This window comes from Saccopteryx leptura, chromosome 3, assembly GCF_036850995.1.
Source record: "Saccopteryx leptura isolate mSacLep1 chromosome 3, mSacLep1_pri_phased_curated, whole genome shotgun sequence".
Lineage (NCBI taxonomy): Eukaryota > Metazoa > Chordata > Mammalia > Chiroptera > Emballonuridae > Saccopteryx > Saccopteryx leptura.
The window spans coordinates 338,197,140-338,222,361 of record NC_089505.1 but is presented as its reverse complement, the minus strand read 5'-3'; the positions used below and the strand labels follow the sequence as shown (position 1 = coordinate 338,222,361).

The following is a 25,222-nucleotide window of genomic DNA, read 5'->3' as shown; positions in this document are numbered from 1 at the left end:
AGTTTGGAAGTGGGAGCTAATGGATTGAGAAGTTTCAGGGTTAACAATGAGGCTTTTGAAATGGTTATCCCAGTGGGTGGTTGTGTATTCACTAAGGTAGGATAAACAGATGACAAGATTTGTGCATGACAATGGAGAGAATATTAGACATTCTATTTTTTATTATTCTCAATCAATTTTTATATAACAACTTTGTTGAGATATATCACATAAGTTACAAATCATTCATTTAAAGGGTACAATTAAATGGCTTTCAGTCATTCACAGAATTGTACAATCATCACAATCAATTTTAAAACATTTTCATCATCCTGAAAAGAAAGTTAATCCCCATTACCAGTCACTTCTCATTTCTCCCCAATTCTCCCAGCCCTAGGCAACCACTAATCAACACTGTCTCTAGAGCAGGGGTCCCCAAACTTTTTTACACAGGGGGCCAGTTCACTGTCCCTCAGACCGTTGGAGGGCCAGACTATAAAAAACAACAACAACTATGAACAAATCCCTATGCACACTGCACATATCTTATTTTAAAGTAAAAAAACAAAACGGGAACAAATACAATATTTAAAATAAAGAACAAGTAAATTTAAATCAACAAACTGACTAGTATTTCACCGGGAACTATGGGCCTGCTTTTGGCTAATGAGATGGTCAATGTGCTCCTCTCACTGACCACCAATGAAAGAGGTGCTCCTTCCAGAAGTGCAGCGGGGGGCCGGATTAATGGCCTCAGGGGGCCACATGCGGCCCGCGGGCCGTAGTTTGGGGACCCCTGCTCTAGAGACTGGCCTATTCTGGACATTTCATATAAATTTGAGTCATACACTGTGTGGTCTTTTGTGATTGGTTTCTTTCACTTTTTCAAGTTCACCCACATCGTGGCATGAATCAATATTGGTTCTTTTTATGGCTGAAAATTTCATTTTAAGGATATATCAGATTTTATTTATCAGTGTAGTGGTTGATGAACATTTTCATTGTTTCTACTTTTGGGCTATTATGAAGAACGAAAATGCTTCATTGAACATTCAGGTACAAGTATCTGTATGGGTTACATTTTCATTTCTCCAGGATATCGACCTAGAATTGCAGTGGATCATGTGGTACTATGTTTAACCTTTTGAGGAACTGCCAGAATGTTTTCCAAAGAGGCTGTGTCATTTTACATCGCAAATGGCAGTGTATGAAGGTTCCAATTGCCCACATCTTCTCCAATATTTGTTATATTTGTCTTTTTTACTATAGACATCTTATATAAAATATGATCTCACTGTTTGAATTTGCATTTCCCTGATGGTTATAATGGTGAGCATCTTTTCTTGTAATATTGGCTATTTGTATATCTTTTTTGAAAAAATATATCTAATCAGATCTGTTGCCCATTTTTATTTGGGTTATTTCTTTTGTCACTAATGGTTTTGGTGTCACATGTAAGAACATTTTGCTTTTCACCCAAGGTCATGCAGATTTGCATTTTCTTCTCAGAATTTTATAGATTTTTTTATTAGAGAGAGAGAGGAAGAGTGAAAGAGAGAGAGAGAGAGGAAAGAAACATCAATTTGTTTTTCCATTATTCATGCATTCATTGGTTGATTCATATATGGGCCGACTGGGGATCAAACCCACAACCATGAGTAGGGGCATGACATTCTAACTAACTGAGCTACATGGCCACGGCAAAGAATGTTATATTTAGCTTAACACTTACATTTAGGTCTGTGATCAATTTTGATTAATTTTTGTACATGGTTTGAGGGAATGGTCCAATTGCATGCTTTTACATGTGGCTATTCAGTTGTTTCTGCAGTATTTGGTGAAAGGACTATTTCTTCCCTCATTGAATTTTCTGAGCACCTGTGCTGAAATCAATGAAAATATTTATTTCCAGGTTCTCAGTTCTATCCCACTGACATCTGTGTGTATCTATTCCTATGCCAGTACCACAGTTTTGAATATTGTAGCATTGTAACAAGTTTTAAAATTGGAAAGTGTAAGCCCTCTCTACCTTTGCTTCTCCCTTCAAAGTTGTTCTGGCTACTCTGGTGTAAGGAAATACACACTCCTCTGTGTGTCTCCTCCACCCTCAGTACTTCACTACAGCACTACTTTACTTCTAACATCAGACAAGTAAGTTTTCCAAACATTAAGTAATTTTGCAACACCAGTTGGGTGTCCCACAATTTAACTCAATTCTGACACTATCTACCTGAGGATAGCATCAGATCCCACAGGACTGCCCTTCTCCCACTTTAGATGTCCACTGCATGTCAGATCGTTATCTATGCTTCTGACTGACCAGCTATAAATCAGAGGTTCTCATGATCACCCCCTTAGGTTCAATGAATGTTAGAGCAGCTCACATAACACAGAGAAACATTTACTTATGTTAAAACTGTTATTATGAAAGATATTATAAAAGATACAGACGAACAGCCTAATGAACAGATACATAGGATAAGGTCCGAGAGGGTTCTAGGTACAGGAGCTCTGTCTCCATAGAACTAGGGTGTGCCACCCTCCCAGCATGTGAATGCCCCATTTGCCTACCCAGAAACTCATCAAATCTTGTCTAAGAGTTTTTATAGGGCTTAATATCCAGCCCTCTCCTCTTTGCCTTCCCAGAGGGCAATAGGTAGCGCTGAAAGTTCCAATTCTCTAATCACTTGGACTTTCTCACAACAAGTCTCATTCTGAGGCTATCTGGAGGCCTCATCATAAGTCACCTCATTGGCATAAACTCAGGTGTGCTCAAAAGCAGATCCTTATGAATGACAAACAAAACTATCACTCAGAAAATTCCAAGGTTTTAGAAACTTTTTAAAAATTTTTATTGAATTTATTGGGGTGACATTGGTTACTAAAATTATATAGGTTTCAAGTGCATGATTCTATAATACATCATCGGAATAATGTATTGTGTTCACCACCCAAAGTCAAGTCTCCGTCCATTATCATTTATCCCCTTTACCCCACTCAGCTTTCCCCCTCTTTATCACCATCCTGTTGTCTGTGTCTATGAATTTTTCTTTTTCTTTCTTTATTTTTTTGAGAGAGAAAGAGATCAGAGAGAGAGAGAGAGAAGCATCAAATCGTAGTTGCTTCACTTTAGTTGTGCATTATTGCTTCTGGTACATGCCTTGGCCAGGGATCTCTGACCCAAGCCAAGCCAGCGATCTCTTGCTCAAGCCAGCGACTGTTGGGCTTAAGCTGGTGACCTTTGGCTCAAGCCAGTGACCTTGGGATCATGTGGATGATCCTACACTCAAGGCAACAACCTTACACTCAAGCTGGCGACCTTGGGGTTTCATTGATGCTGTATCCACCATACTACCACCTGTCAGGCTATGAGTAGTTGTTTTGTTTAATTCCATCACTTTTTTCACCCAATCCTCAAACCCCCTCCTTCTGAGAGCTATCAGTTTGTTCTCTGAACGTTTCTATTTGTGTGTTTATTTGTTCATTAGCTTTCACATATAAGTAAAATTATATGGTATTTGTCTTTCTCTGACTGGCTTATTTTACTTAGCTTAATATTCTCTGGATCCATCCTTGCTGTCACAAAAAGTAATATTTCCTTTTTTGTGGCCAAGTAATATTCCATCGTGTGAGTGCACCACAGTTTTTTTATCGACTCATTCACTGATGGGCACTTGGGCTGCTTCCAAATCTTGATAAGGTTTTAGAAGCTTTGTGACAGGAATGGGGACAAAGACCAAATATATTTCTTATTATATCACATTTGGGTTCTTGAAATTTCCAAATGAATTTCAAAATAAGCTTGTTGATTTATGTAAAGATGACAGATGAGATTTTGATGAAGGGTGCATTGAATTTGCAGATCAGTTTGGGGAATATTGCCATCTTTGTAATGTTAAGTTTTTCAATCCATGAACATATACTGCCTTTCCATGATCTTCTACAATTTCTTTCAAAAAAATTTTTGTATTCAGAATGTAACTTTTGCAATTTTTTAAGTAAGTTTATTCCCAAGTATTTGATTTTTTTATGTTATTCTAATAAATCACATTATTTTTAAAATTATTTTAACATCTCTGAAATTGAGATGTAGCTTTTAGGATAGGATACAAGGGTATCTTAGCATTATGCCATTCAATTGGCAGCAATTTTTTAATCTTAGTGGACATAAATGTGATCTGCAAGTAATAGCTTCTTAGATTCAATTGTTGTAGGAAGTTGTAATCAGTGAACTTGATTAATAGAGGAAAGAGAATTTATTAGTAGCCATGGGGCTGGTAGCAGAGCATGTGGGGCTAGTAGTACCAAAGCACGAGCTCTCTGAATTAGATTTTTCTTACAGGTTATATACCTTTACAGTATCCAAGTAATGAGCGTGTAATTCCTTTGTTTAAGGTTTCCCAGGACTCAAGGAGAAGGGAGAGGGAGTTTTGGTATGGATAGCAAGGGGGCAGGGGTTTCCCAGTCACTGGTCGTAGTCATACAGATCCTGATTTTCTTGCTTTATGTTGCAAGCAACTCCAAGCAACCATTTAGAGAACTATGGATGTAGTTCATTTATAACTGGCTGACTCAGTTATCCCTGCTGGCTCCTTTCCCTTGTATTCTTCTGGTTTCTCCTCCTTCAAGGGAGAAGGGAGGCTTGCTCCCTCCTCACAATATCACATAGTATTAAATATGAAATATCTATAAAACACTGAAGTGGAAATGAAAAATAAGCATTTGGGTATATCAATATAGACATCAGCAAGGCTTGAACTAGAGATAGAAATGTAGGGTCATCTGAAGTTCATTATTTAAAGCCACAACACTGAAGGAGATTCCTTTGGGGAGAGTGTAGAGAAGACTAGAGGATCCAGGTTGTAGTTCCGAGAAATTTCAACAAGTAGAAGTTGAGTGGAGAAAGAAGAGCCAGCAAATGAATCATATTTGTTTTGTGTTTATTGTGTCAATGTAAGAAATGTCCAAACCTGTAGAGAATTTTTGTGAGTTTATTTGAGCCCAAGCTGATGATAAGTGTGCTAGGAAGCAACATCTCAAATGCTCTGGAGAAAGACAGTTTGCAGCTTCTTTTATGCATTTGAAATTAAGGAAGGAGGTAAGGAAGGTTACATGATACATGATGATGGGAGAAAGCAAGGTGGGGACTCGATTACAGGATAGTTAACAAGATTATGTGTGCCCCTTGAGGGTGATTAAGCCTCTTTGGGATCTGAAAAAGAGGATTACTCTGGCATTTCAAAGGTATGTTAACCTGGATACACCAGAATAATGAACAAGGCTTACTTTAGGCAAAGACAAACATTCTACTAAGACACTGATATGCCTGGAGCATGATTACCCACTGTGACCTGACAGCTATAAATTTATGATCAGAAAACCCTGTAAAGTCTCTGTCACTGGACTTGCCATTTTTATTACATAACCTCTTTTCTTGTCCACCATTCTTATTATTGCTGTTACTATTTGTCACTAGATGGAAGGATCTAAGAGGGCCAGGACCTCACCTCTTTTGTACTGTAACAAATCCTTTAGCTGAGAACTTTACTACATTTGGATATTAACTTATATGCCACAGAAAAATTGAGAAAAGTGATTCAGAATAATTTATGTTTATCTGAGAAATAATATATTGATTAACCACCAGGTCTTTCACCCGTGAAAATTCAACAAGAATACACATAAATAAAGAAGGCTTTCAGGTCTTCAGAGAAGCACTTTAATCTGATCAAGATTATGGATAGAAAAATAGGTACATGCTCACTGTATATTAACCTAGAGTAACTGTCAAAAAGCAGAAGAGAAAACATGGTCAGTAGAAGTACTGTAGTATTCCCAATTAAAACCAGAAATGTGTATAAAAATCCTTTAATGAGTTCATATCCCACTTGCTGTCATATTTCTATAACATAAGTAGGACACCAGCTGTCAGTAATGCTAATTCACCCACCTTTCATTTACTGTTTGTCATTTCACAGATGTTGAATCTTATCCTTTTTCTTTTTCCACTTTTTTTACACATAAAGTTACCATAATGCCATATCCTCTAGCCTAGGCAGTGGTTCTCAACCAGGGGAGATTTTTGACTCCCAGAGGACATTTGGAATGTCTGGAGACGTGTTGCCAAATTTCCTACAATCCCCAGGACAGTCCCACATAACAAAGAAGTATCTAGATTCTAGCCCAAAGTGTCAATAGTGCCAATGTTTAGAAGCTTTACCAATGATCGTATGTTTATGTGTATATGACCTTTCTGGGGCAAAGTCCATAGCTTTTTACCAGATTCTTAAAAGTGGTAGAACTCAAAATTTTAATGAAATGGTTATTTCATTTAGGCCTTGATAATAAGTGACACACTAACCCTATTTCACAACAGAAATCACCTAATTAAAAAGACATTCTGCCTGGCCTTGGCCATTTGGCTCAGTGGTAGAGCGTCAGCCTGGAGTGTGGAAGTCCCTGGTTCGATTCCTAGCCAGGGCACACAGAAGAAGCACCCATCTGCTTCTCCACCCTTCCCCCTCTGCTTCCTCCTCTCTATCTCTCCCTTTCCCTCTGCAGCCAAGGCTCCCTTGGAGCAAAGTTGGCCCCGGTGCTGAGAACGGCTCCACGGCCTCTGCCTCAGGTACTAGAATGGCTCCAACCTTCAACGGAGCAACGCCTGAGATGGGCAGAGCATCGACCCCTGGTGGACATGCCAGGTGGATCCTGGTCGGGCCCATGAGGGAGTCTGTTTGACTGCTTCCCGGCTTCTAACTTTGGAAAAATACAACAACAAAAAAAAGACATCCTGCCAGCCAGATTTCTCTGTCCCTTTCCACTGTCCACTCTCATTCATGGCTATATACACAAGAGCTCTTTGGATTTTCCCCTCTATAGGTTCTCCAAGTATTTCATCCACCTCCTGCTAGCCAAGTGAATACAATTATTATGGTTATGGTGACCATTAATGATTAAGCTATAGCTTCATGATATATCAAGAAAAGTCCTGCTTTCTTTAGACACATCCAATTTCCTCAATATCTATTTATTTAATGCCCACGATGTTTAACACATGTCTAGACACTGGGTAAACAGTAATGAAAATGAGCTTACATTTGAGTCCTGGAGAGATATTAATAAAATTTAAACATGTAATTTAAAACTACAGTATGGGAAGAAGGGTGTAAAAAGTGCACATGGGAAGAGCTGAAAGGAGATGAAAAGGTAGGAACCAACAACCAAACCACTGCATGCCACCCAAAAGCAATATGCAGCTGATGCCTTCCTAGCTATCTTTTTTCTGTTTTTTGGGTTTTTTTGTATTTTTCTGAAGCTGGAAACGGGGAGAGACAGTCAGACAGACTCCCGCATGCGCCCGACCAGGATCCACCTGGCAGGCCCACCAGGGGCGACGCTCTGCCCCTCCAGGGCGTCGCTCTGCCGCGACCAGAGCCACTCCAGCGCCTGGGGCAGAGGCCAAGGAGCCATCCCCAGAGCCCGGGCCATCTTTGCTCCAATGGAGCCTTGGCTGTGGGAGGGGAAGAGAGAGACAGAGAGGAAGGAGGGGGTGGGAGTGGAGAAGCAAATGGGCGCTTCTCCTATGTGCCCTGGCCGGGAATCGAACCCGGGTCCCCCGCACGCCAGGCCGACGCTCTACCGCTGAGCCAACCGGCCAGGGCCCTTCCTAACTATTTTAAACAATTCTGTGGTATCTAGTATATACCCCAGTCCAGGTAATTTGGGCTGTATTTATATTTAACTAATGTTTCCTCGGCACTGACAGGCAAATCTGGGAGAGTGGAGGCTATGGGCAAGCTGAGAATATCAAATGCAAAAGCTTCCCCTTTTTTTGCTGTTTTTAGAACTAGTTACAAACCAATGTGTATATATGTGCAGAAAAAGCCACTGTCTCAAATGTCATTTCCAGATAAGTCAGCAAATAGAATAATTTTTACAATCACCATAGATAGCTCTTGGTAGGTACTGGAAGTCAAATGTCAGGGCCTGTAAATCAAGACAAAAAAAAATCATTCTCCCAATTATTAGTAACTCAGCATGTTGTTAGTAGGCAGCCTAAACCAGTCAGGAAGGCCTCGCCAACGGTTTTCACTGAAGCTGTCAGGCTTCATGTTGAACTCACCAACAGTGGTAGTCAACCTGGTCCCTACTGCCCACTACTGGGCGTTCCAGCTTTCACGGTGGGTGATACCAGAGCAACCAAAGTATAAATAAAAAGGTACTTTTAACTATAGTAAGTTGTTTTATAAAGATTTATTCTGCCAAACAGTGAAAATCCGACATAAAGTACTTGGTAAGTAATTATTATTATATGCTTTAACTTGCTGTAACTCTGCTTTATAAATTTTATAAAGTTACTTCCCTACTTTATAAATCACCATTACTGTGGAACCGGTGAGCGGTTAGAAAATGTTACTACTAACAGAGATACAAAAGTGGGCGGTAGGTATAAAAAGGTTGACTACCCCTGCACTAAAACCTCAGATTGGTGGAATAACCAGGGTTCCCGAGAGAATGAGGTAAAGGGCTCCTGATGCGAGAACAATGGCTGCTCGACCCTATTCAAGGCCTCCCCGCCTCACTGGGCATGGTGACTACAGCGAGAGCGGGTGGCGGACTCCCCAGTGGATGACCCACGTAGCCCCGGCCCTGGCGCTCCTCTCCGGGTCCCACCGGCGGCGGTGCACGAGAGGGCGCAGGCGAGGAGGCGCGTGAGAAGGGACGCGGGGTCTGACGCCTGGCCACCACCCGAGTAAGTGAGCGAGCAACCGACTTATGAAACAAGCTGCAGGCGGTCAACTGCCAGGACGCAGACCTCCTGGATCCCAGGGCCCCGCTAAAGGGGCCCAGACAGATCGCGCAGCAGGGGAGGGGAGGGCACAGAAGGGGAGGGGCGCCGGCCGGAGGGCGAGGGCCTCTACTGGGTCTCTCGTAGGGCTGGCCCTCGCCGCCCAGCCCCGCCCCCTCGCGCTTATGTAATAGGGAAGCGCTGCCATTGGCCGGCGCGACCGGAAAAGGCGCAGGCGTGCGAGCGGGCGGGGACGGAGGAGCCCGCAGCAGGAAGACGAGGGGGCGGGGCTACGAGGAGCGGGCGGGCACTGGGCGAGTGGGGGAGCCGTGCGGCGTGCGCGGGCACGAGGCTTAGTGGCCTTTTCCAAGACTGAGGCGGCGGCGGCGGCGCGCGGCGCGGGCTGTTGTGCTTCCCAGCTCTCCTCTTTACCCTCCTTGGCGGGTGGAGGAGGCCGAAGTGGTGCCGGCCGCGCTCCCCTTTCCTCTCCCTCCGGCCACCTCCCCCGGCCCCTTCGCGCTGCGCGGTCTCACTGACGCAAGACTGTCCCGGCCCCGGTGAGCGGCTGTGGGGGCGGCGTTGACATCTCAGGGCGCTGGGGAGCCGGGGTGGGCGCTCGCCGGCGGGGGCCGTGGGGTCGCCGCGGGGTCGCCGCGGGGCTCTCGGGGTCACCTGCCCTCCCCGCCTCCCCAGGGGCGGCCGGGCTGGTCCTGCCTGGGCGCGGGCCGCGGGAGGGAGGGGAAGCTCGGGCGCCTGCCAGGCCCTGCAGGTGGCCGGGTCGCAGGCCGGCCGCGGGAGCTGAGCGGTAACCTTACCCCTTGGCGACAGCAGCTGGTCGGTTTCTCGACGCCGGGCTCCCCGTTGCGGAAGGGCCGGGTTTCGGGCAGCCGAGGCCTCCAGGAGGCGCGTCTCGAGCCGGGGTCGGTGAGGAGTAGAGGGTAGGTGGGGACTGTGTGGCCCTCCGTGGCAGGAGAGGAGAGGGGGCTCCCCGAGGCGGTTGAGGCCGGTTTGGGAAAGAAGGTGGGCTAGCCTGCGGCTGAGGTCAGTGAAGTGCTGCGTAAAATAGACCGTGGTGCTTGTATTTCCATATTCTCCTCTCCCTGAAAGGATGTAGTTAAAAACTGGGGTCTGCATGTTGATCACTGCACGGACCTCTTCGTTTCAGATGGTTATGGAGAACGATCCGACTCCCTGGACCCAAAATCTCTTATTCTGGTTTTGGTTTTAAGAGAGTCTTGGGGCAGTGCTTACTTGTTGCCTCCTGCAAGAGCTCCTCATTTTAAAAGAACTGTTTACTACTTCCCTCTTTGCAGCCCCTTCGAAAACCCACACTGAATGAGTTATATTAAAAACCAGCTTTTAGGTGTTTGTAAATGAGTTCTTGACCCTCAAGTTTCTCGCGTTTAATCAAGGAGCAGCTATGCTTAAGATTTGTAGAAAGTTCGACTGGCCTGAGAGCAAGCCCTGAACTGAACTGTCCAAAAGCAGGTGGTTTGTTCGTTTTCATTTCTGCTTTCAGAAAGGAAATCCATGCAGTATATTGTTAGAAGTTAGGGGCCTATCCCCCGCGAATTTAGACTGTTTGATTCCATTTTCTTTACCTGGTGATATTAAGCTTTCTTTTAAAAATAAGAAAAGGCCACTATTTATTAAAGCTTTTATGGCTTGTTTTGTTTAGTTTTTAGTTACAATGGAAAATGGGTTAAATCGATTGTGTAATATATTTTAAGAGAGATCCTTAAATACAAAAGTTAAAAAATAATTTGTATCTTATGACACTGCTTTGTACAGATTACTGCCTGAAAGTGTCATCAAAATAGCTAATAACTTCTAGATATCAAAGAAACTTATGTAATTAGTTGGCTGCCATTTTATTTATTTTTTTAATAATGTCAAGCAATTCAAAGGTTAACCCACACAGTCAGTGTATTGACATCGCATACATTGCATGGAAGAGTTCAGAGGCATGAGAGGACTGAGTATTCTAACATAAGGTACTGACACTGAGACGTTACAAACATTTAGATACATAAAGATTGACTACCTGACTAGAGTAAGATAGTCCAAATAATATATAAGTATCCAAATCTGTTTCTATGGAAATGGTCTGTAAGTTTGCCATAACCTTTGGACTTAAATGTACTTTAAAAATTCCATTGGCTTGGAATTTTATTTTTAAAAAGTCGGGATGGAAGTTTAATCTTCAAGGACTAACACATCTGGTAACATTTACCATTATTTGGTGGGAGTTTTCTTATATTAGTCTAACATACTGAACATTTTTGTAATTTGTTAAAATATCTAACTGGCTTCCTAGAAAAGCACTGATTCTCCTCTATATTTTATTTGACTTCCAGTTCAGTGTTTAATGCTAGAGGGAACTTGTCCGATTGGTATATATTTTCAGTTTTCCCTTTTCTTTGTGGGAGAAGTTTAGGTGTTTCTATGAAATGTTTTGACCCTTGTGTCCATTAACTAGTTAGGGTTCCAGTCTGAAAAAAAGCCAGCACTCCTTTCTGGTGAAGTTGAGGTAGACCCATTGTATGTTCATGTCCTGCAATGGTTTAAAAGTTTAAAATTTATCATTCACCAGAAGTAGAAAGTGGTATTTTTCATTTTTATATAGTGCCCTTGCCCTTTTTACAAGGTTTATTTTTCTCAACTGGGAACTAACATACTCATATTTAATAATTTGCCCAGCAATCCTGCAAAGACCAGTTTTTAAGAAAGATTTAGAATAGTACAGTAGTTTTATGAAACTTAAGTATTTAAGAGAACAGTTCCCATTGTTCATGTGATCTCCTTTAGAGGCATTAGATGACAGCTCTTATTTCTCCTCAAGTTGTGAGTCTTAGGTCACAACAGTGAATACTGGAAGGGTAAAGTACCTTTGCAGAGTGACCAAACAAATAATTGGGGAAGGAGGCTAGCCTTTTTTTTTTTGGTAAACTCTTAAAAATTACATATATGAACTACAAAAATCTTAGGTTTATAGCTCATTAATTTTTACAAGTGTATGCACCTGTACAACCGTTACCCAGATTCTGTATGACCATTACTCAGTAAAGATAGAGAACATTATCAGCACTCCCCTTATTCCCTTTCTTCCCAGTCACTACCTTCCACATTAGCTTTGCCTGTTTTGAACTTTATACAACATCTTCTTTGTATTGGGCTGCTTTCTTTTAATACTGAGATGTTGTCTGTTGTTACCTGTAATATAACATAGTTTCTTCTTTTTGAAGGCTGCATAGTATTTCATTGTATAAATATACAAGTTATATATCCATTTTACTAATAGGCATTTGGGTATTTTCCAGTTTGGGATTTTACTATTAATAGACATTGGGATTATTTCCAGTTTTGAAAACGGATGCTCTGGACATTCTTGGACTGTGTCTTTTGGTGTACATACATTTGCATTTCTGTTGGATATGTACCAATGTGGAATTATTAGGTTATAGTGTAAACAACTACGGTCAGTTTTCCACAGTGGTTGTACCAGTTTATTCTCTAGTGGCATTGTATGTGAGGATTTGAAAACCCATACATTTTGATCCACAACTGTTTCTATAGAATTTAAGCCGTCAACTCTAAGATCGTTATCATGTTTAGATTGCTCTGCATTAGAGTAAATAAATCACTTTAATGCCTCAACTTCTGTTTTTAGATATGGCTCGTGGACAGCAGAAGATTCAGTCTCAGCAGAAAAATGCCAAAAAGCAAGCTGGACAAAAGAAGAAACAAGGACATGACCAAAAGGCTGCTGCCAAAGCTGCCTTAATATATACCTGCACTGTCTGTAGGGTAAGGGAAATTGAAAGAAATAGCTTTCTCATGAACAATTTTTTTTTTAATTAGAGTAGATACGGTTTTTATAGGTTAAAATTTTGCAGTTGTGGCAAATAAATGCTTTACTTAAAGTAGTAGATTTGAGAGCTGGTTATTTTAGGACTCCATCTTTCTTCCTTCAACAAATAATTTACTCAGTGGCTCCTGTGACCAGGCAGTTTTCCAGGTGTTGTAGAAAGAATTGAACAAAGTGAAGTCCCTTTTCTCAGGGAGAATAAAGATGCCTCCTTAAGGGAAAACAACTCACTTTGAATTTTGTAAAGAAGCGTGATCTACACTCTTAGTTTAGAACTACGTAAGATACCTGTGAATAAAACTCTTGTTATACAGTTGGGGTTTTTTTCTTTCACTAAGTCCATAAAGTGTCTATAAAATTGTATAGATTTTGTTCATATTGAGGACTTTTACTAGAATTAATGTGTGTTTATAAGATTTGAAGAATAATTATAGCAGCTGCTGTTGAGTGCTTACCGTGTGCCCCAGGCACTGATTCAGGTATTTTACATGTATGAGCACATGAATTGACAACACAACGCAATGAAATAAGTGCTTTTATTATGTTCATTTTACAGAAGAATAAATTGAGATATGGGGATTAGATAACTTGCACAGAGTTACTCAGCTGGTACATAGAAGAGCTGGGATCTAAACCCAGGTGGTTTTAGCTCCAGAGTCCACCCTCCGGACAAAACTTACTCACTTTTTCAGACCAGTCTTTTTCTTGCCTGTTGTTTAAGCTCAGCAACCTTGAAGTTAATGCACAGAAGTTTCAAAGGGAAAATACATAGTGAGGTTGGTCTCATATAGATATATATAATATGTATTAATTTTTTTTCCAAGACCCTATACCTGAGAAGGATTGGTGGTTTGGATGGGAAGAGATCTTGATAAGACATGATTCCTGGATTAATTATCTATTGAAGTTATTACTGTGAAATAGAAGTTCCTAACTACATGAAAGAGAAAGAGAAAAGATCAGTTAGGTTAAATATCTTGTTCAAATTGAGCTTTGATACACTCAAAATAATGAAATTGAGCCATTTCATTAGCTGAGTAAAAGTAAAATAGATTGAATTACTGATGAAGAAATACTTTGATTTAAAAGTACTAGAGTGGTTCACATATTCAAAGACTCAAAAACTGAAAAGTTTTATGTTTTGTCTAATTGAATGTTCTAAATAATTGAAGATTCTTGCCTAGGTAAGTCAATATAATGTATTTGAGAGCTGCAGTATCTAGTACTTGGTTAAAGTGTAGGTCTTGGGCAAATTAAGCTCTTGGGTTTAGTTTCCTTATGTAAAATGAGGAGGGTGGGAACTAATTTAAGATTACTATGAAGGTTTAGTGAAAATTCTGATAATATGCTTAACATAATAATATATAATCTATTTGCGGTTAGTCAGATAAGCAGAATACTTTCTCTGGGATTTACCCCTATGTGAAATGTTGGAATATGTTAGAAATTTCTTTATTACATGGTCATTTTTTATATTCCAGCCAGCTACTAAGTTGTAGAAATTTAAAAGTGTTTTGCAGTGGTCTGTCATAAGCAGGCTCAGGATTTTTAAAGTTTACACATTTTTATGAATAAGGTCTAACTCCTTTTTTGTACAATTTTTTCCATTAGACACAAATGCCAGACCCTAAGACCTTCAAGCAGCACTTTGAGAGCAAGCACCCTAAGACTCCACTCCCTCCAGAATTGGCTGATGTTCAGGCATAAAGTTGTTTACAGGTAGGTGATGGACCTTTTTTCTTTTGATTTGTTAAGGTTGTATTTAAGAACAAAATTGTCTTCTCTGATTGTGAAATTAATTTTTACCTTCTAGCTGAGACTTTATTGCTTCCCTTTTTTAAGTTAATGTTTAATTTTACAATTTTTAAAAGTCCAGTTTCCAAGACCATATCCTAAAATAGAAATTTCTAACTGCATAAGAGTTTTATTTATTACTGTAGCCAACTGGGGGGGGGATGAAGGGATGTTGGCCAACTCATGTCTAAGAATGGAAGAGACTTGTCAGCTTAAAGAAAATGACTATTACAAAGGTATTGAGGGTCTTGCTCAGAGAAGAGATGCAGAACAATGTTCCTGAGTGCCCTTTGTAGGTATTGACTTCACAGTGCTTAGCAGAGCGGCTGAGTGCATTAAAATCTATGGCAAAATGTAGGGCATTGTATAAACTTGGTAGTTGCTTGAAAATAATCAGTTTATACTTTCTGTGTGGATGAGTTTTTTTTCTCCTGAATGGTTGTGATGGTGGTAGTCGTGTGAGAATTTTTTTTTTAAGTAAATTAGAGTTCTGATTATAAAATCCTGTTGACAGAGCTATCAGACAAATTTGATAGCTTAGGCACATTGTGTTTTTTTTCTTAGACATATGAAATATATATAAGTTGCATTTGTGCAGTGCTTACCTTCACAGAAAATTTTGCTTATGTTTTATAGGTGAATTCATGACACCTTTGACTCTTCTACTGTCTCAGACCTTAGGTAACAAACCTGCAGCTGCTTTTCTAACAAACTGTTGATCAGCAAAAATAAAGGGGCTACAGAAACACTCATTTTTATGCTGTTCCCTTTTGGGCTTCATGCAAAGACAATTCTGTGTAAATGTACAGTTGACTCTAATTTGGAAATCTGAAAATCAGTCCATCCTTGTTATAAAAAATTTTTTACAATTGTAATTATATTGATGTTCATATTGTGTAAAATAACTCATTTAATAAAGTAGTACTTTGATTTTACAACATCACAGGATAAGTGGTTCTAGAAATTCTGTTCTAACTTTCCACATTATTTGCCTTATGAAAATCTAATGAATTCATCAGCTAGAATTGCAAGGGCAATTCTTATCTCCCTTTCAGCTCAGTGGCAGGTTCGTTAGTTAAACTAGAGCAGACTCATTCATTAAATTTATGTACATGATATTATTGGCAGCGCTGATCTAGGTGAAGGATGACTTACCTGCTGCCTTAGTGTATTGCGATCATGTGTCATTGCCCCCTGATTGTTTTCTGTGTTTGAGGTTGGAATATTTCAACTTGCTATATGACTTGGCTATAGCTTCAGCCAGGTATACCCTGTAGATAAGTGATAAATTTCTAAAGCGGTTGGATCATTAGTGAGCCCTTCTGAAAACTAGGTTCTGAAGTATACGCCATAATGTAATAATCAGTAAGCCTATTCATTTATTACAAAATATGATGGAACATTCGTGAACTGGTAAAGATTTATCTTTTATAAATTATGCTGGAATCTTTGAAAATTCTTCAAGTTCTTTAATTTTCAATTGAAATTCATAATTATGAAGGAGATTTTGGAAGTTAGTAATGATTTAACCAATTCTAGAAGAGATTTTGTATTAACAGGAAGATTGGAATGACTCTTGTGGCTGGGTTAATTCCCAGAGCCTTCTCCCTCCTTTCCTTTTTGAGTCATTGATTTTAGGAGTTTACTTTGTGCTGGTTCCTAAAATCAAAGACTGTGTACAGTATGACTTCTGTCTGAACTAGAAAAGTATTAAAGAAGGCCATTTGGTTCCAAGGATGGGGAAGTGGGTTGGTTCTGATGGATGAGGTAAATCCTGCCCAGTTAAGGGAGACTCACATTAGGGTTCTTCTAATTTGCTTTTCTTAGCTATTAACTTTACTAGTGAAACTGCTGTAACTCAGTTTAAATTCTAAAGTTAATATAATAGGAAGAACACTCAAATATTTCCTGGTAATTGTTTAGAACCACGAATCTGATCCTGTGGATTAAAAATGCATTCCCTCTTTCTGCTGTAACTCATCGCTGCATTTGTTTTGTAGCTCTGCATATTCTGTGCATATTCACCTTGTTTGTCTTCACTATAAGTTTAAAGTAAGATATATTTCCAAGAAAAACCTTGAGTGGTAATAGTTTCTTAGCAATTCCTATTCTTGTGCTATTATTTTAAAATAATGATTTTTTTCATGTATTTAATTTCTTAAGTTTCAGATTTAATATGTTGTTTCCTTATATGTTAATTACCAGAACATTAGAATTTGCCTAATTGCTTGTGGTGGGTATTATAGAAGTTCTGGTTAAATTACAATTTAAAGGTTTTTCAAAGTGCTTTGAGCATATGTATGTTTTTATTTAGTAACAAATCATTTAAAAACCATTCAGAAGTTTCAGTTTAATTTTTTTTCATTTGTTTTATTGACTATTTCAGAATAAAAGCTTTTTGTTCTTATAGTTCACCCTTTTTATAAGCAGCTGAAGACATACAATACTTACATCTCAGTGATGGGAATAGCTGCACTGATATTGCATAAGACATTAATTCTCATCCTCTGTGTGAGGATTATTAGTACAATCCCCTTTTTATTGTGTTTGAGCTAAATCTGCTATAAGGGGAAAATTCAAATTCTTAAACATGCTCATTATTTAATTTGAAGATTCTCTAACAGATCACAGCAAACTGTTACAGTGTCTTCAAAGACTTGATGAGATACAGTGAGAGAGAATTGGTCCGTTTGTATTCTGTATTTCCATTAGTTGCCAAAAGGAATGGGGTTAAAATTAAACTTGTTTCCATTCACCTTGGTATGGATCTACTCCCCCCGTTTAACTGACACACTGGGGGCTCAGTTGTGTGTTGTAATGTCTTATTAAAGAAGATATCAAACAAAACTAAACTAGTCTAATTTCTTCTACATTTTAGGTGTTTTTATATTGCCTCTTCCCACTTTTTTTTCAATTCTCAAAACTTGGTATTGTGACTTGAGTGTAGAGTTCAGTAGTTTAAAGATAACAAGAGATTTTTTTCATTGTTTTTCCTGTAGTCTATTTTGGATCTATAGAATATTCTTAAAAATGAAAGGTAGAAGGATTTTTTTGAAACCTCGCTCTGTAGAATAAGTAAGTGTACTAAGTTGATAGAAGGGGGAATTAATTGGCTATTAATATAAAAATAGTACTAAAAAATGCTTAGTCCGTTAATTGAGTTAGATGGATAAGTCCTTTATGACATTGGCTCAGATTTGAAATAACACTTTTGGTTTTATATTTAAAATATTGTATAGTTAATTAGTTACATTGTAATTCAATCCTGAGATGTATGTCGCATGAATAAGATAGAATTTACCAATGTTATTTAAACTACTGAATCTTAATTCATTTGTGCTAGATTTTCATTTTTGTAGGGGTTTTGGATTTGATTTGCTTTTGGTCAGAGAGACATCATTTTTGGAGTGTATAGCAATGAAGGTCAACACTAGGGGGTTCTATTTACTGTGACTTTATATTCTGAAATCTTCCAGGCTAGCCTAATTTTATCTATTGTAAAAGTTTCAGAAAAACCTTAGAAACTTCCAGTATGTCAATTTAATAAAGCATCTATTAACTTGACTGAGAAAATAGATGTTTTATTAATAAAAATTTATCTTGTCATTAACTATGGATTATCATATTAAACTGAAAATTAAATGTCTTCTATTTTAAATGTTTTTTGGATAAGCTGTTTACTGATTTAACCATCTTTTGGGGAGGGTTTCTTTAAAAAAAATTTTTTTTATTGCTTTTAGAGTGAGAGGAAGGAAAGGAGGGAGGGAAAGAGAGAGAGAGAAAGAGAGAGAAAGAAAGAAAGAAACATTGATGAGTTGATTCTTGTATGTGCCCTGGCTGGGGATTGAACCTGCCACCCTAGTGTATCAGGACGATGCTCTAACCAACTGAGAGATTTTGTTTTTGAGAAGCCATTCTTTAGCTCCAATTTTTGCACATAGTATGACTCCAAATTTAAAATCTGCACATGTAGAGACATTTAAATCATTTATGTCCATATGTGCATATCTACAGTGTGAAGTAACTTAAAATTATAGAACTTTTAAATCATTTTTTATGTTTATGGCATATTTCTCTATACATATTAATAATAATGGCTTAGGTTTTTGTAAACCAAATAGGTACCTCATTTTACCACTTTTTACTGTCTTGTAAAATTCAGAATGTGACTTATATTTTGGACTTTTTTTATTAAAATTTTAATTAGTAGGAAGTAGGCCACATAATATTTCCTCTATGACAATGTAACAGTGTGTCTCAAAATGAAGTCTTATAACTAGGATGACCATACATCCTGGTTTGCCAAAGACAATCTTGGTTTAAACATTTAATGTTAAATATCAAATTAATATTAGATATTAAGGTATCTCATTATAAATCTTAACATTAACTCCTTTTACTCACATGTGCCAGTTTATGTCAAACAACTGCTTTTTTTTAATGTAGATTTTTTTTTTTTAAAGCAAACTCTATCATACTCAGAAATTCTTACTCATTTAATGAGAACATGTGATACTGGCAAGGTTTGTCTTTTAAAGTCCTTGAATCTATTTCTGTTTATTTTAAAACTCCTTTGGGGACTTAAATATCTGGTAAAATGAACTAGATTCCAAATCTTTGAAATGCCTTTATTCACAGGTAGTCATAAAAACTTCACATTATTTATGTCAACTTGTTCAGACTTTTGTTTCCTGATCATTGTTTCACCTAAAGGACTTAAGAAAAGTGGCCAGTTGGGATTAGAGGTACCGCCTGTGAGTATAGAACACTTACTTACGAAGGCGGGAACGTCAGCATTGGCTGCAAGTTAGATGCTGCTGGCTAATGGTACTGAAAACTTGCAGCAGGTCTTTTATTTGGAAACTGGATGCTTCTACATATTTGATGTGGATCTTTGAAATTTTCTTTTTTAATTCTTATTTTTGGAATTGTAATGGTAGTCCAAGAGAGTTTTCATTTCCCCTCACCCAATTTCAGTTTACCCCTGATGTTCTTTTAAATAATTTTTTATTTTTCATTTACAGTTTATATACAATGTTATATTCGTTTCCAGTGTGCAGCCCTCCCCCATTTAGTTTTACTTTTATTTAACTGGTATGCTGTCAAAACTAAGAAACCAGCATGGGTATGTTAACATTAACTCACTTGTCTGTTAGTGGCCTTTTCCTGTTCAAGGTTCAGTCCTGAATGCTGCACTGCATTTAGTTGTCATTTCTTCTTGGTCTCTTGTGGTCTGTGATGGTTTCTCAGTGTTCCTTTTGTTTTTCATGACCCTGACAGTTCTGAGATGTATGGAGGTATGTTGTAGAATGTCAGTTTGGATTTGTTTCATGTTCTCGTGTTACATTAGGGTAACAGGTTTTCGCAAAGAAGACCACAGAGGTGAAGTGCCCTTCTCACTCACCTTGTAGGTAAATGATCCCCACATTACATCACTTGCTTAAAGGTATTGTCTGCCAGGTTTCTCCACTGTGAAGTTACTGTTAATTCCTTTCCATATTGCTATTTTTTCAAAGTAAGTGCAACCCTTACTCAGGGGAGTGGGGATTTAGCTCCACCTCCTGGAGGGCAGTGTGTGTATATGTTTATTATTTGGAATTCTATAAGAAAAATATTTCTTCTCATTTATTTAATTATTTATATTCACCTGGACTCAATCTAATACTATGTTATCCCTTTTTTTTTTTTTAATTTAGTGGGAGGAGGGGAGGCAGAGACAGACTTCTGCATGCACCTAGACTCGGATCCACCAGGCAAGCCCACTAAGGGGCAGTGCTCTGCCCATCTGGGGCCCTTGCTCAGTTGTAACTGAAGCCATTTTTAGCGCTTGAGGCAGAGGCTATGGAGCCATCCTCAGTGCCAGGGGCCAACTCACTCCAATTGAGCCAGGGCTGCAGGAGGGAAAGAGAGAGAGAGAGAGAGAGAGAGAGAGAGAAGCAAGAGAGGGAGGGCTGGAGAAGCAGATGGGCGATTCTCCTGTGTGCCTGACTGGGAATCGAACCTGGGATATCCATTCACACGCTAGGCTGACGCTCTACCGCTGAGCCAACAGGCCAGGGCCCTGTGTTTTTCATTTTGTTAATTCAAATTATGGCTTTGGCCATTGGACACTATTTGAGATTGGCTCTTCTATGCCTTTGGCATGCCCCGTCCTTTTTTGAGCATTTCCTTTTAGTACAACAAGAAGCTCCATGCTCACCTTGTGTTTTCCTTGCCCAGTCCTGAATTGAGCCATTTCTCCAAAGAGCCCTGAATTTTTTAATGGAGAATCGTATTTAGAAACAAGATCTGGGCACTGGGTATGAGGTTTGTGGGTTTTGGTTTTGTTTTTAATTATGAAATGCTGAACTTTTCCCCAGCCTTAACTAATATTATTTGAAGGTTGTAGGAAGAAGAGTATCTATTCCAGATCTTTAGGGTATGAGCTGTCAGTATTTTATACATCATTGCTGAAGCATTATCTTTTAAGTCACCAACATATTCACTGAGAATTATATGAAGTTGCTTTATAAGCTGTAAAACATATAAAAGCAATTTAGTATTATAAAAAAATATAACGGGCCTGACCTGTGGTGGCACAGTGGATAAAGCGTTGACCTGGAAATGCTGAGGTCGCCGGTTCAAAACCCTGGGCTTGTCTGGTCAAGGCATATATGGGAGTTGATGCTTCCAGCTCCTCCCCACCTTCTCTCTCTGTCTCTCTCTCTCTCTCTCTCTCTCTCCCTCTCTGTCTCTCTCTCTCTTTCTCCTCTCTAAAATGAATAAAATAAAAAAATTAAAAAAAATATATAACTAAGGTTTCTTATCTTTAGAAATTAAAATGCATTGTAGGAGATGATTATATTTACATAATTTTAAGCTATTTGGTTAAGTGCTTGGTGTGTTTTTAGAGACTTAACTATAGAGGAATACATAAGAGGCAGATAACTTGTGGGTTGGAGTGGTTGATCTGTGCCTGAAAGGAGGGGGAGTCGGCTGGGGAGGAGTAGGAGAGAATAGAGAATTAAAATGAGGGTGGCTGAGTGAGCGAAAAGCTCAGTCAAGTACTTAAGTTTCTTTGAGAGAAAATGAGTAGGCCAGCAAGAGCATAAGGCTTGTGAATGAGGCCTTTGAGCCTATGGATGAAAGTGGGGAGCAGTCATTAGAAGGGGACCAGATTGTGCAATCTCTGCACACTGCAATACATAGTTCACATTACTCCTGACACTATGGGGACCTGAGGGCAGGGTAGTGACTTGATTTTAGGAAGATAAATATTTACCAGTGAAATATTCTGTTAGTACTGTTTTCATAGAGGTTTTTGTTCATTTTTTTTTATAACAAACTCCGGTACTTCCCTTGTTTTTTAACAGAGTATTCTTTCTATAATTGAACTTTTGATTACTCAAGGTCACTATGAATGCAGATTTACAGGCAATAATTTGCTGTGCTTATAATGCAGTGATACTGCTAGTGCTGAAAGGACTGTATTTAAGAATGTTTACCTCTGCACTAAATAGTCCCAGACTACAATGTGTCTTCATAATTGTTGTCATCTGTTTCATTATAAAAGTCATAAATTTTCACTATACATAGAAATTTGGAGAATATAGTAAAGTTGAATTTTAAAAAATTACCAGAACAGATAAATGATTATTCTCTTTCACTTATGTATGTACACATGTGTTTGTGCATACATGCAAATACACATTTTAAGTTAATGCATGCTTTTGTTTTTATATAGTCACTTTTCTTTTTTTTTTTTTTTTTTTTTGGACAGAGACGGAGAGAGGGAAGACACAGGAAGGGAGAGAGATGAGAAGCATCAGTTCTTTGTTGCGGCACCTTAGTTGTTCAGTAATTGCTTTCCCATATGTGCCCTGACGGCAGGGGGGGGGGCTACAGCAGACTGAGTGACCCCTAGCTCTAGCCAGCAACCTTGGGTCCAAGCTGGTGAGCCTTGCTCAAACCAGATGAGCCCGTGCTCAAGCCGGCGAGCTCGGGGTTTCGAACCTGAATCCTCAGCGTCCCAGTCCGACGCTCTATCCACTGTGCCACCTCCCGGTCAGGCGTATGTAGTCACTTTTGTGTGTTATGTTTTTGTCCTTTGCCATTTCAGTTAACATATATAACAAGTGGGGTTTTTCTCATGACGAACTTTGTATAAGTAAAATTTTTATGGCTATATGATGATCCATTGGATAGGTTTGCTGTAGTTTTTTTGTTTTGTTTAGTTTTTGTTTTTAACAGTTCTCCTGTTTCTAATTTGTGTAGAAGTCTATTTCCAACATTTAAAATTAAGCATCATAAACTTTAATGCTCTTGTTAGGAGTTAGGTGACAATATTTTGAAGGATGTGTATTGTTTTACTAAAATAGAACCAAAGTCACAGGCTGAATAGCAATGGAGAACAGATTACACTTGACCAATGTGTTGTTTGAGTGTTGCCTTACTTTTGTTTGAATGCCAATACTTTTTAAATGAATTTGGTAGCTTGAAAATTTTAATTATATTTGTTAACCATTTACAGTTCTTATTTTTGTGAATTGTCCATTGCCAATGTATTTGTTTAAGGCCTTCTAATTACATTCAGTCTGCTCTCCACAGTGAACTAGGAAGAACTGAAACTTGCCAGGGGATATCAGATAACTAGAGTTGTGAAACACATACTAATTTTACACAGTATGAAATTGTAGGCTTTCCTCTGAACAATTTGCTCAAGTCTTAGCTTAGATAAACAAAGTATTAAATCACAGTTTTCATTTAAGGCATACTTTTTATTAAAGACTAATGAAATCTGCGTCTAATTTATTGACACCTGCCTGTTACAAAAATATAGGAAAAGTAATTTACTATAGGTCAGTTCAGCAAGTTACAGCAACAGAATAGCCTTTTATGCTTCTTAGATCTTTTGATCTGCATTTTGTTAGGTTCTGTTATTTTTTATTTTCATGCAGTATGTGGATTTTATAGTAATAGAATAGACTGTACTTAAACCTTGCTTTGAATAGCCAGGACTATTTCTGATAGGAAGAGTTTCTGAAATAGGATAGGAGATTGTAAAACATGAGAATTTAAAGCTGTAGTTGAATGGCCCATTCAGAAAAATGGCAATGTCTGAGTTTAAATTTGGCTCTGCTTTTTTCTAGCTGAGTGAACTTGGACAGGTTGCTTCACCTTTCTGAGCTACAGTATCTTCTGTTACCTTATAAAATGCAGAAACTAATACCTACTTCAAAGGATTGTTAAGCCTTAAAGAGTAAATGACACGAGCTTAGGTAACTGCCCCATCATTGGTGCTCATGTTTCTACTGAAATTTAATAGATAATGTGTGTCACACATGCCCTCTTTATTTTTGCTCATTTCTACTTGTTTTTCTCACTGAAATGCTTTATCTTTTTCCATTCAACCCCAGTCTCTTTCTGTGGAAATACTACCCTTTCTTCAAGGCTCAACTCAAATGCCGATTTTTTTTTTTTTTATGAAGCTCAGCACTTAAAAAATTGTATTAAATATGGGAAAGAGGAATACATAGTAATAAATATGAAACAAGGCTGAAAACTATTCAAAGAATAGTGTCAGAAAACTTAAGTTTTAGGCGGGAGTTTAGGTTTGTTTCTGTGCCTACTAGACGACTTATGGTCAGAGTTCCTGAAAAGTGGTAAAGAGCTTAGTTTTCAGTTAAGCATCAGTAACAAGGAATGGGTGTTTGATAGCACTGCTTTAGTAAGTGTATTTGCTATATATTGTGTAAAGTCTCGTAAAAATGAAACAAGACTAATATGATGAAAGACTAAGGAGACGTGATTTCATTGGGTTTTCACCTGGTATTGATTAATTACAACTCAGAAGGCTATAGGAATTTGCAAGATTTCACCTTAAGTCTGAACCACTGTCATTCTAGGAAAGTAATACAGATGAGAAGCTACCCACAAGACTAGAGATTATGTAATTTGTGTCTTGATTTTTGAAAAGCACAAAAGAGAATATTGAAAAAAATGTAGAAATGTATATTTGCTGTTAGTCTCTAGGATTTAAATACATACATTACCTTTTCACTGTGAGCCTCCCTTTTCCTCAGTTGGACTAATTTCATGCGTAGTTTTAGGTCTAGTTTCTTCCTCCAACTACTTTTGCTTTCCCTGCAACAAGAGGAATTCTCCCGAAACACAGTCCCACTCACATCCCCTCTGAAGCTGTCTGTTCGCCAGTGTCCACCAGCTGAACCCACACTCTGAGCTGTGACTGACAAGGCCTTCCACAGTCTGGCCCCACCATGTGCTTCCAGCCAACCCCTTCTGATGTCATATCTGATCCCAAGCTCCTGCTAAGGTGAATTACTTGCTGTTCTAGAGTGACTAACTACCCTTTCTTGTCTTCACATAGTTTTTCTGCCTCTAAACTTAGAGTGCCCTCTTTCTCCTCTTCCATTCCTTTGAGGTTTATCTCCAACTTTTCCAGATGTTTTACAATCTAATAGGATCACTTTTACTACTCTCATAGCCACTTCAAGTAGCCTTTTATCTTTGCATCATGTATTTTTTTTAGGATCCCTGGGGACAGGAATTACTTGTTTTTGTGCCTACTAGACCAGTGGTCGGCAAACCGTGGATTGTGAGCCACATGCTGCTCTTTGGTCCCTTGATTGTGGCTTTTCCACAAAATGCCACGTGCAGGCGCTGCCTTGATAAGGAATGTACCTACCTATATAGTTTATGTTTAAAAAATTTGGCTCTCAATAGAAATTTCAATCATTATACTGTTGATATTTGGCTCTGTTGACTAATGAGTTTGCCGACCACTGTACTAGACT

At 38.7% G+C, this 25,222-nt stretch overlaps 1 protein-coding gene across 5 annotated transcripts in view; it reads left to right on the top strand.

The window, feature by feature from the left end:
- ZNF706 (zinc finger protein 706) overlaps positions 1 to 25,222 on the top strand; it is an 87,888-nt gene that overhangs the window by 22,467 nt on the left and 40,199 nt on the right. Inside the window, exons 1-4 of one of the 5 annotated variants that reach the window (XR_010750491.1) lie at positions 9,058 to 9,324; positions 12,438 to 12,574; positions 14,247 to 14,354; positions 15,066 to 15,110. Coding sequence is in view for 3 of the 5 variants with exons in the window: in XM_066379248.1 (XP_066235345.1) it covers positions 12,440 to 12,574; positions 14,247 to 14,342 (231 nt within the window). In the remaining 2 variants the exon portion in view is untranslated. Of the gene's footprint in view, positions 1 to 9,056; positions 9,325 to 9,557; positions 9,706 to 12,437; positions 12,575 to 14,246; positions 14,355 to 15,065; positions 16,368 to 25,222 lie in introns of those variants that run through there. The other 4 variants (XM_066379247.1, XM_066379249.1, XM_066379248.1 and 1 more) reach the window with 4 other exon arrangements.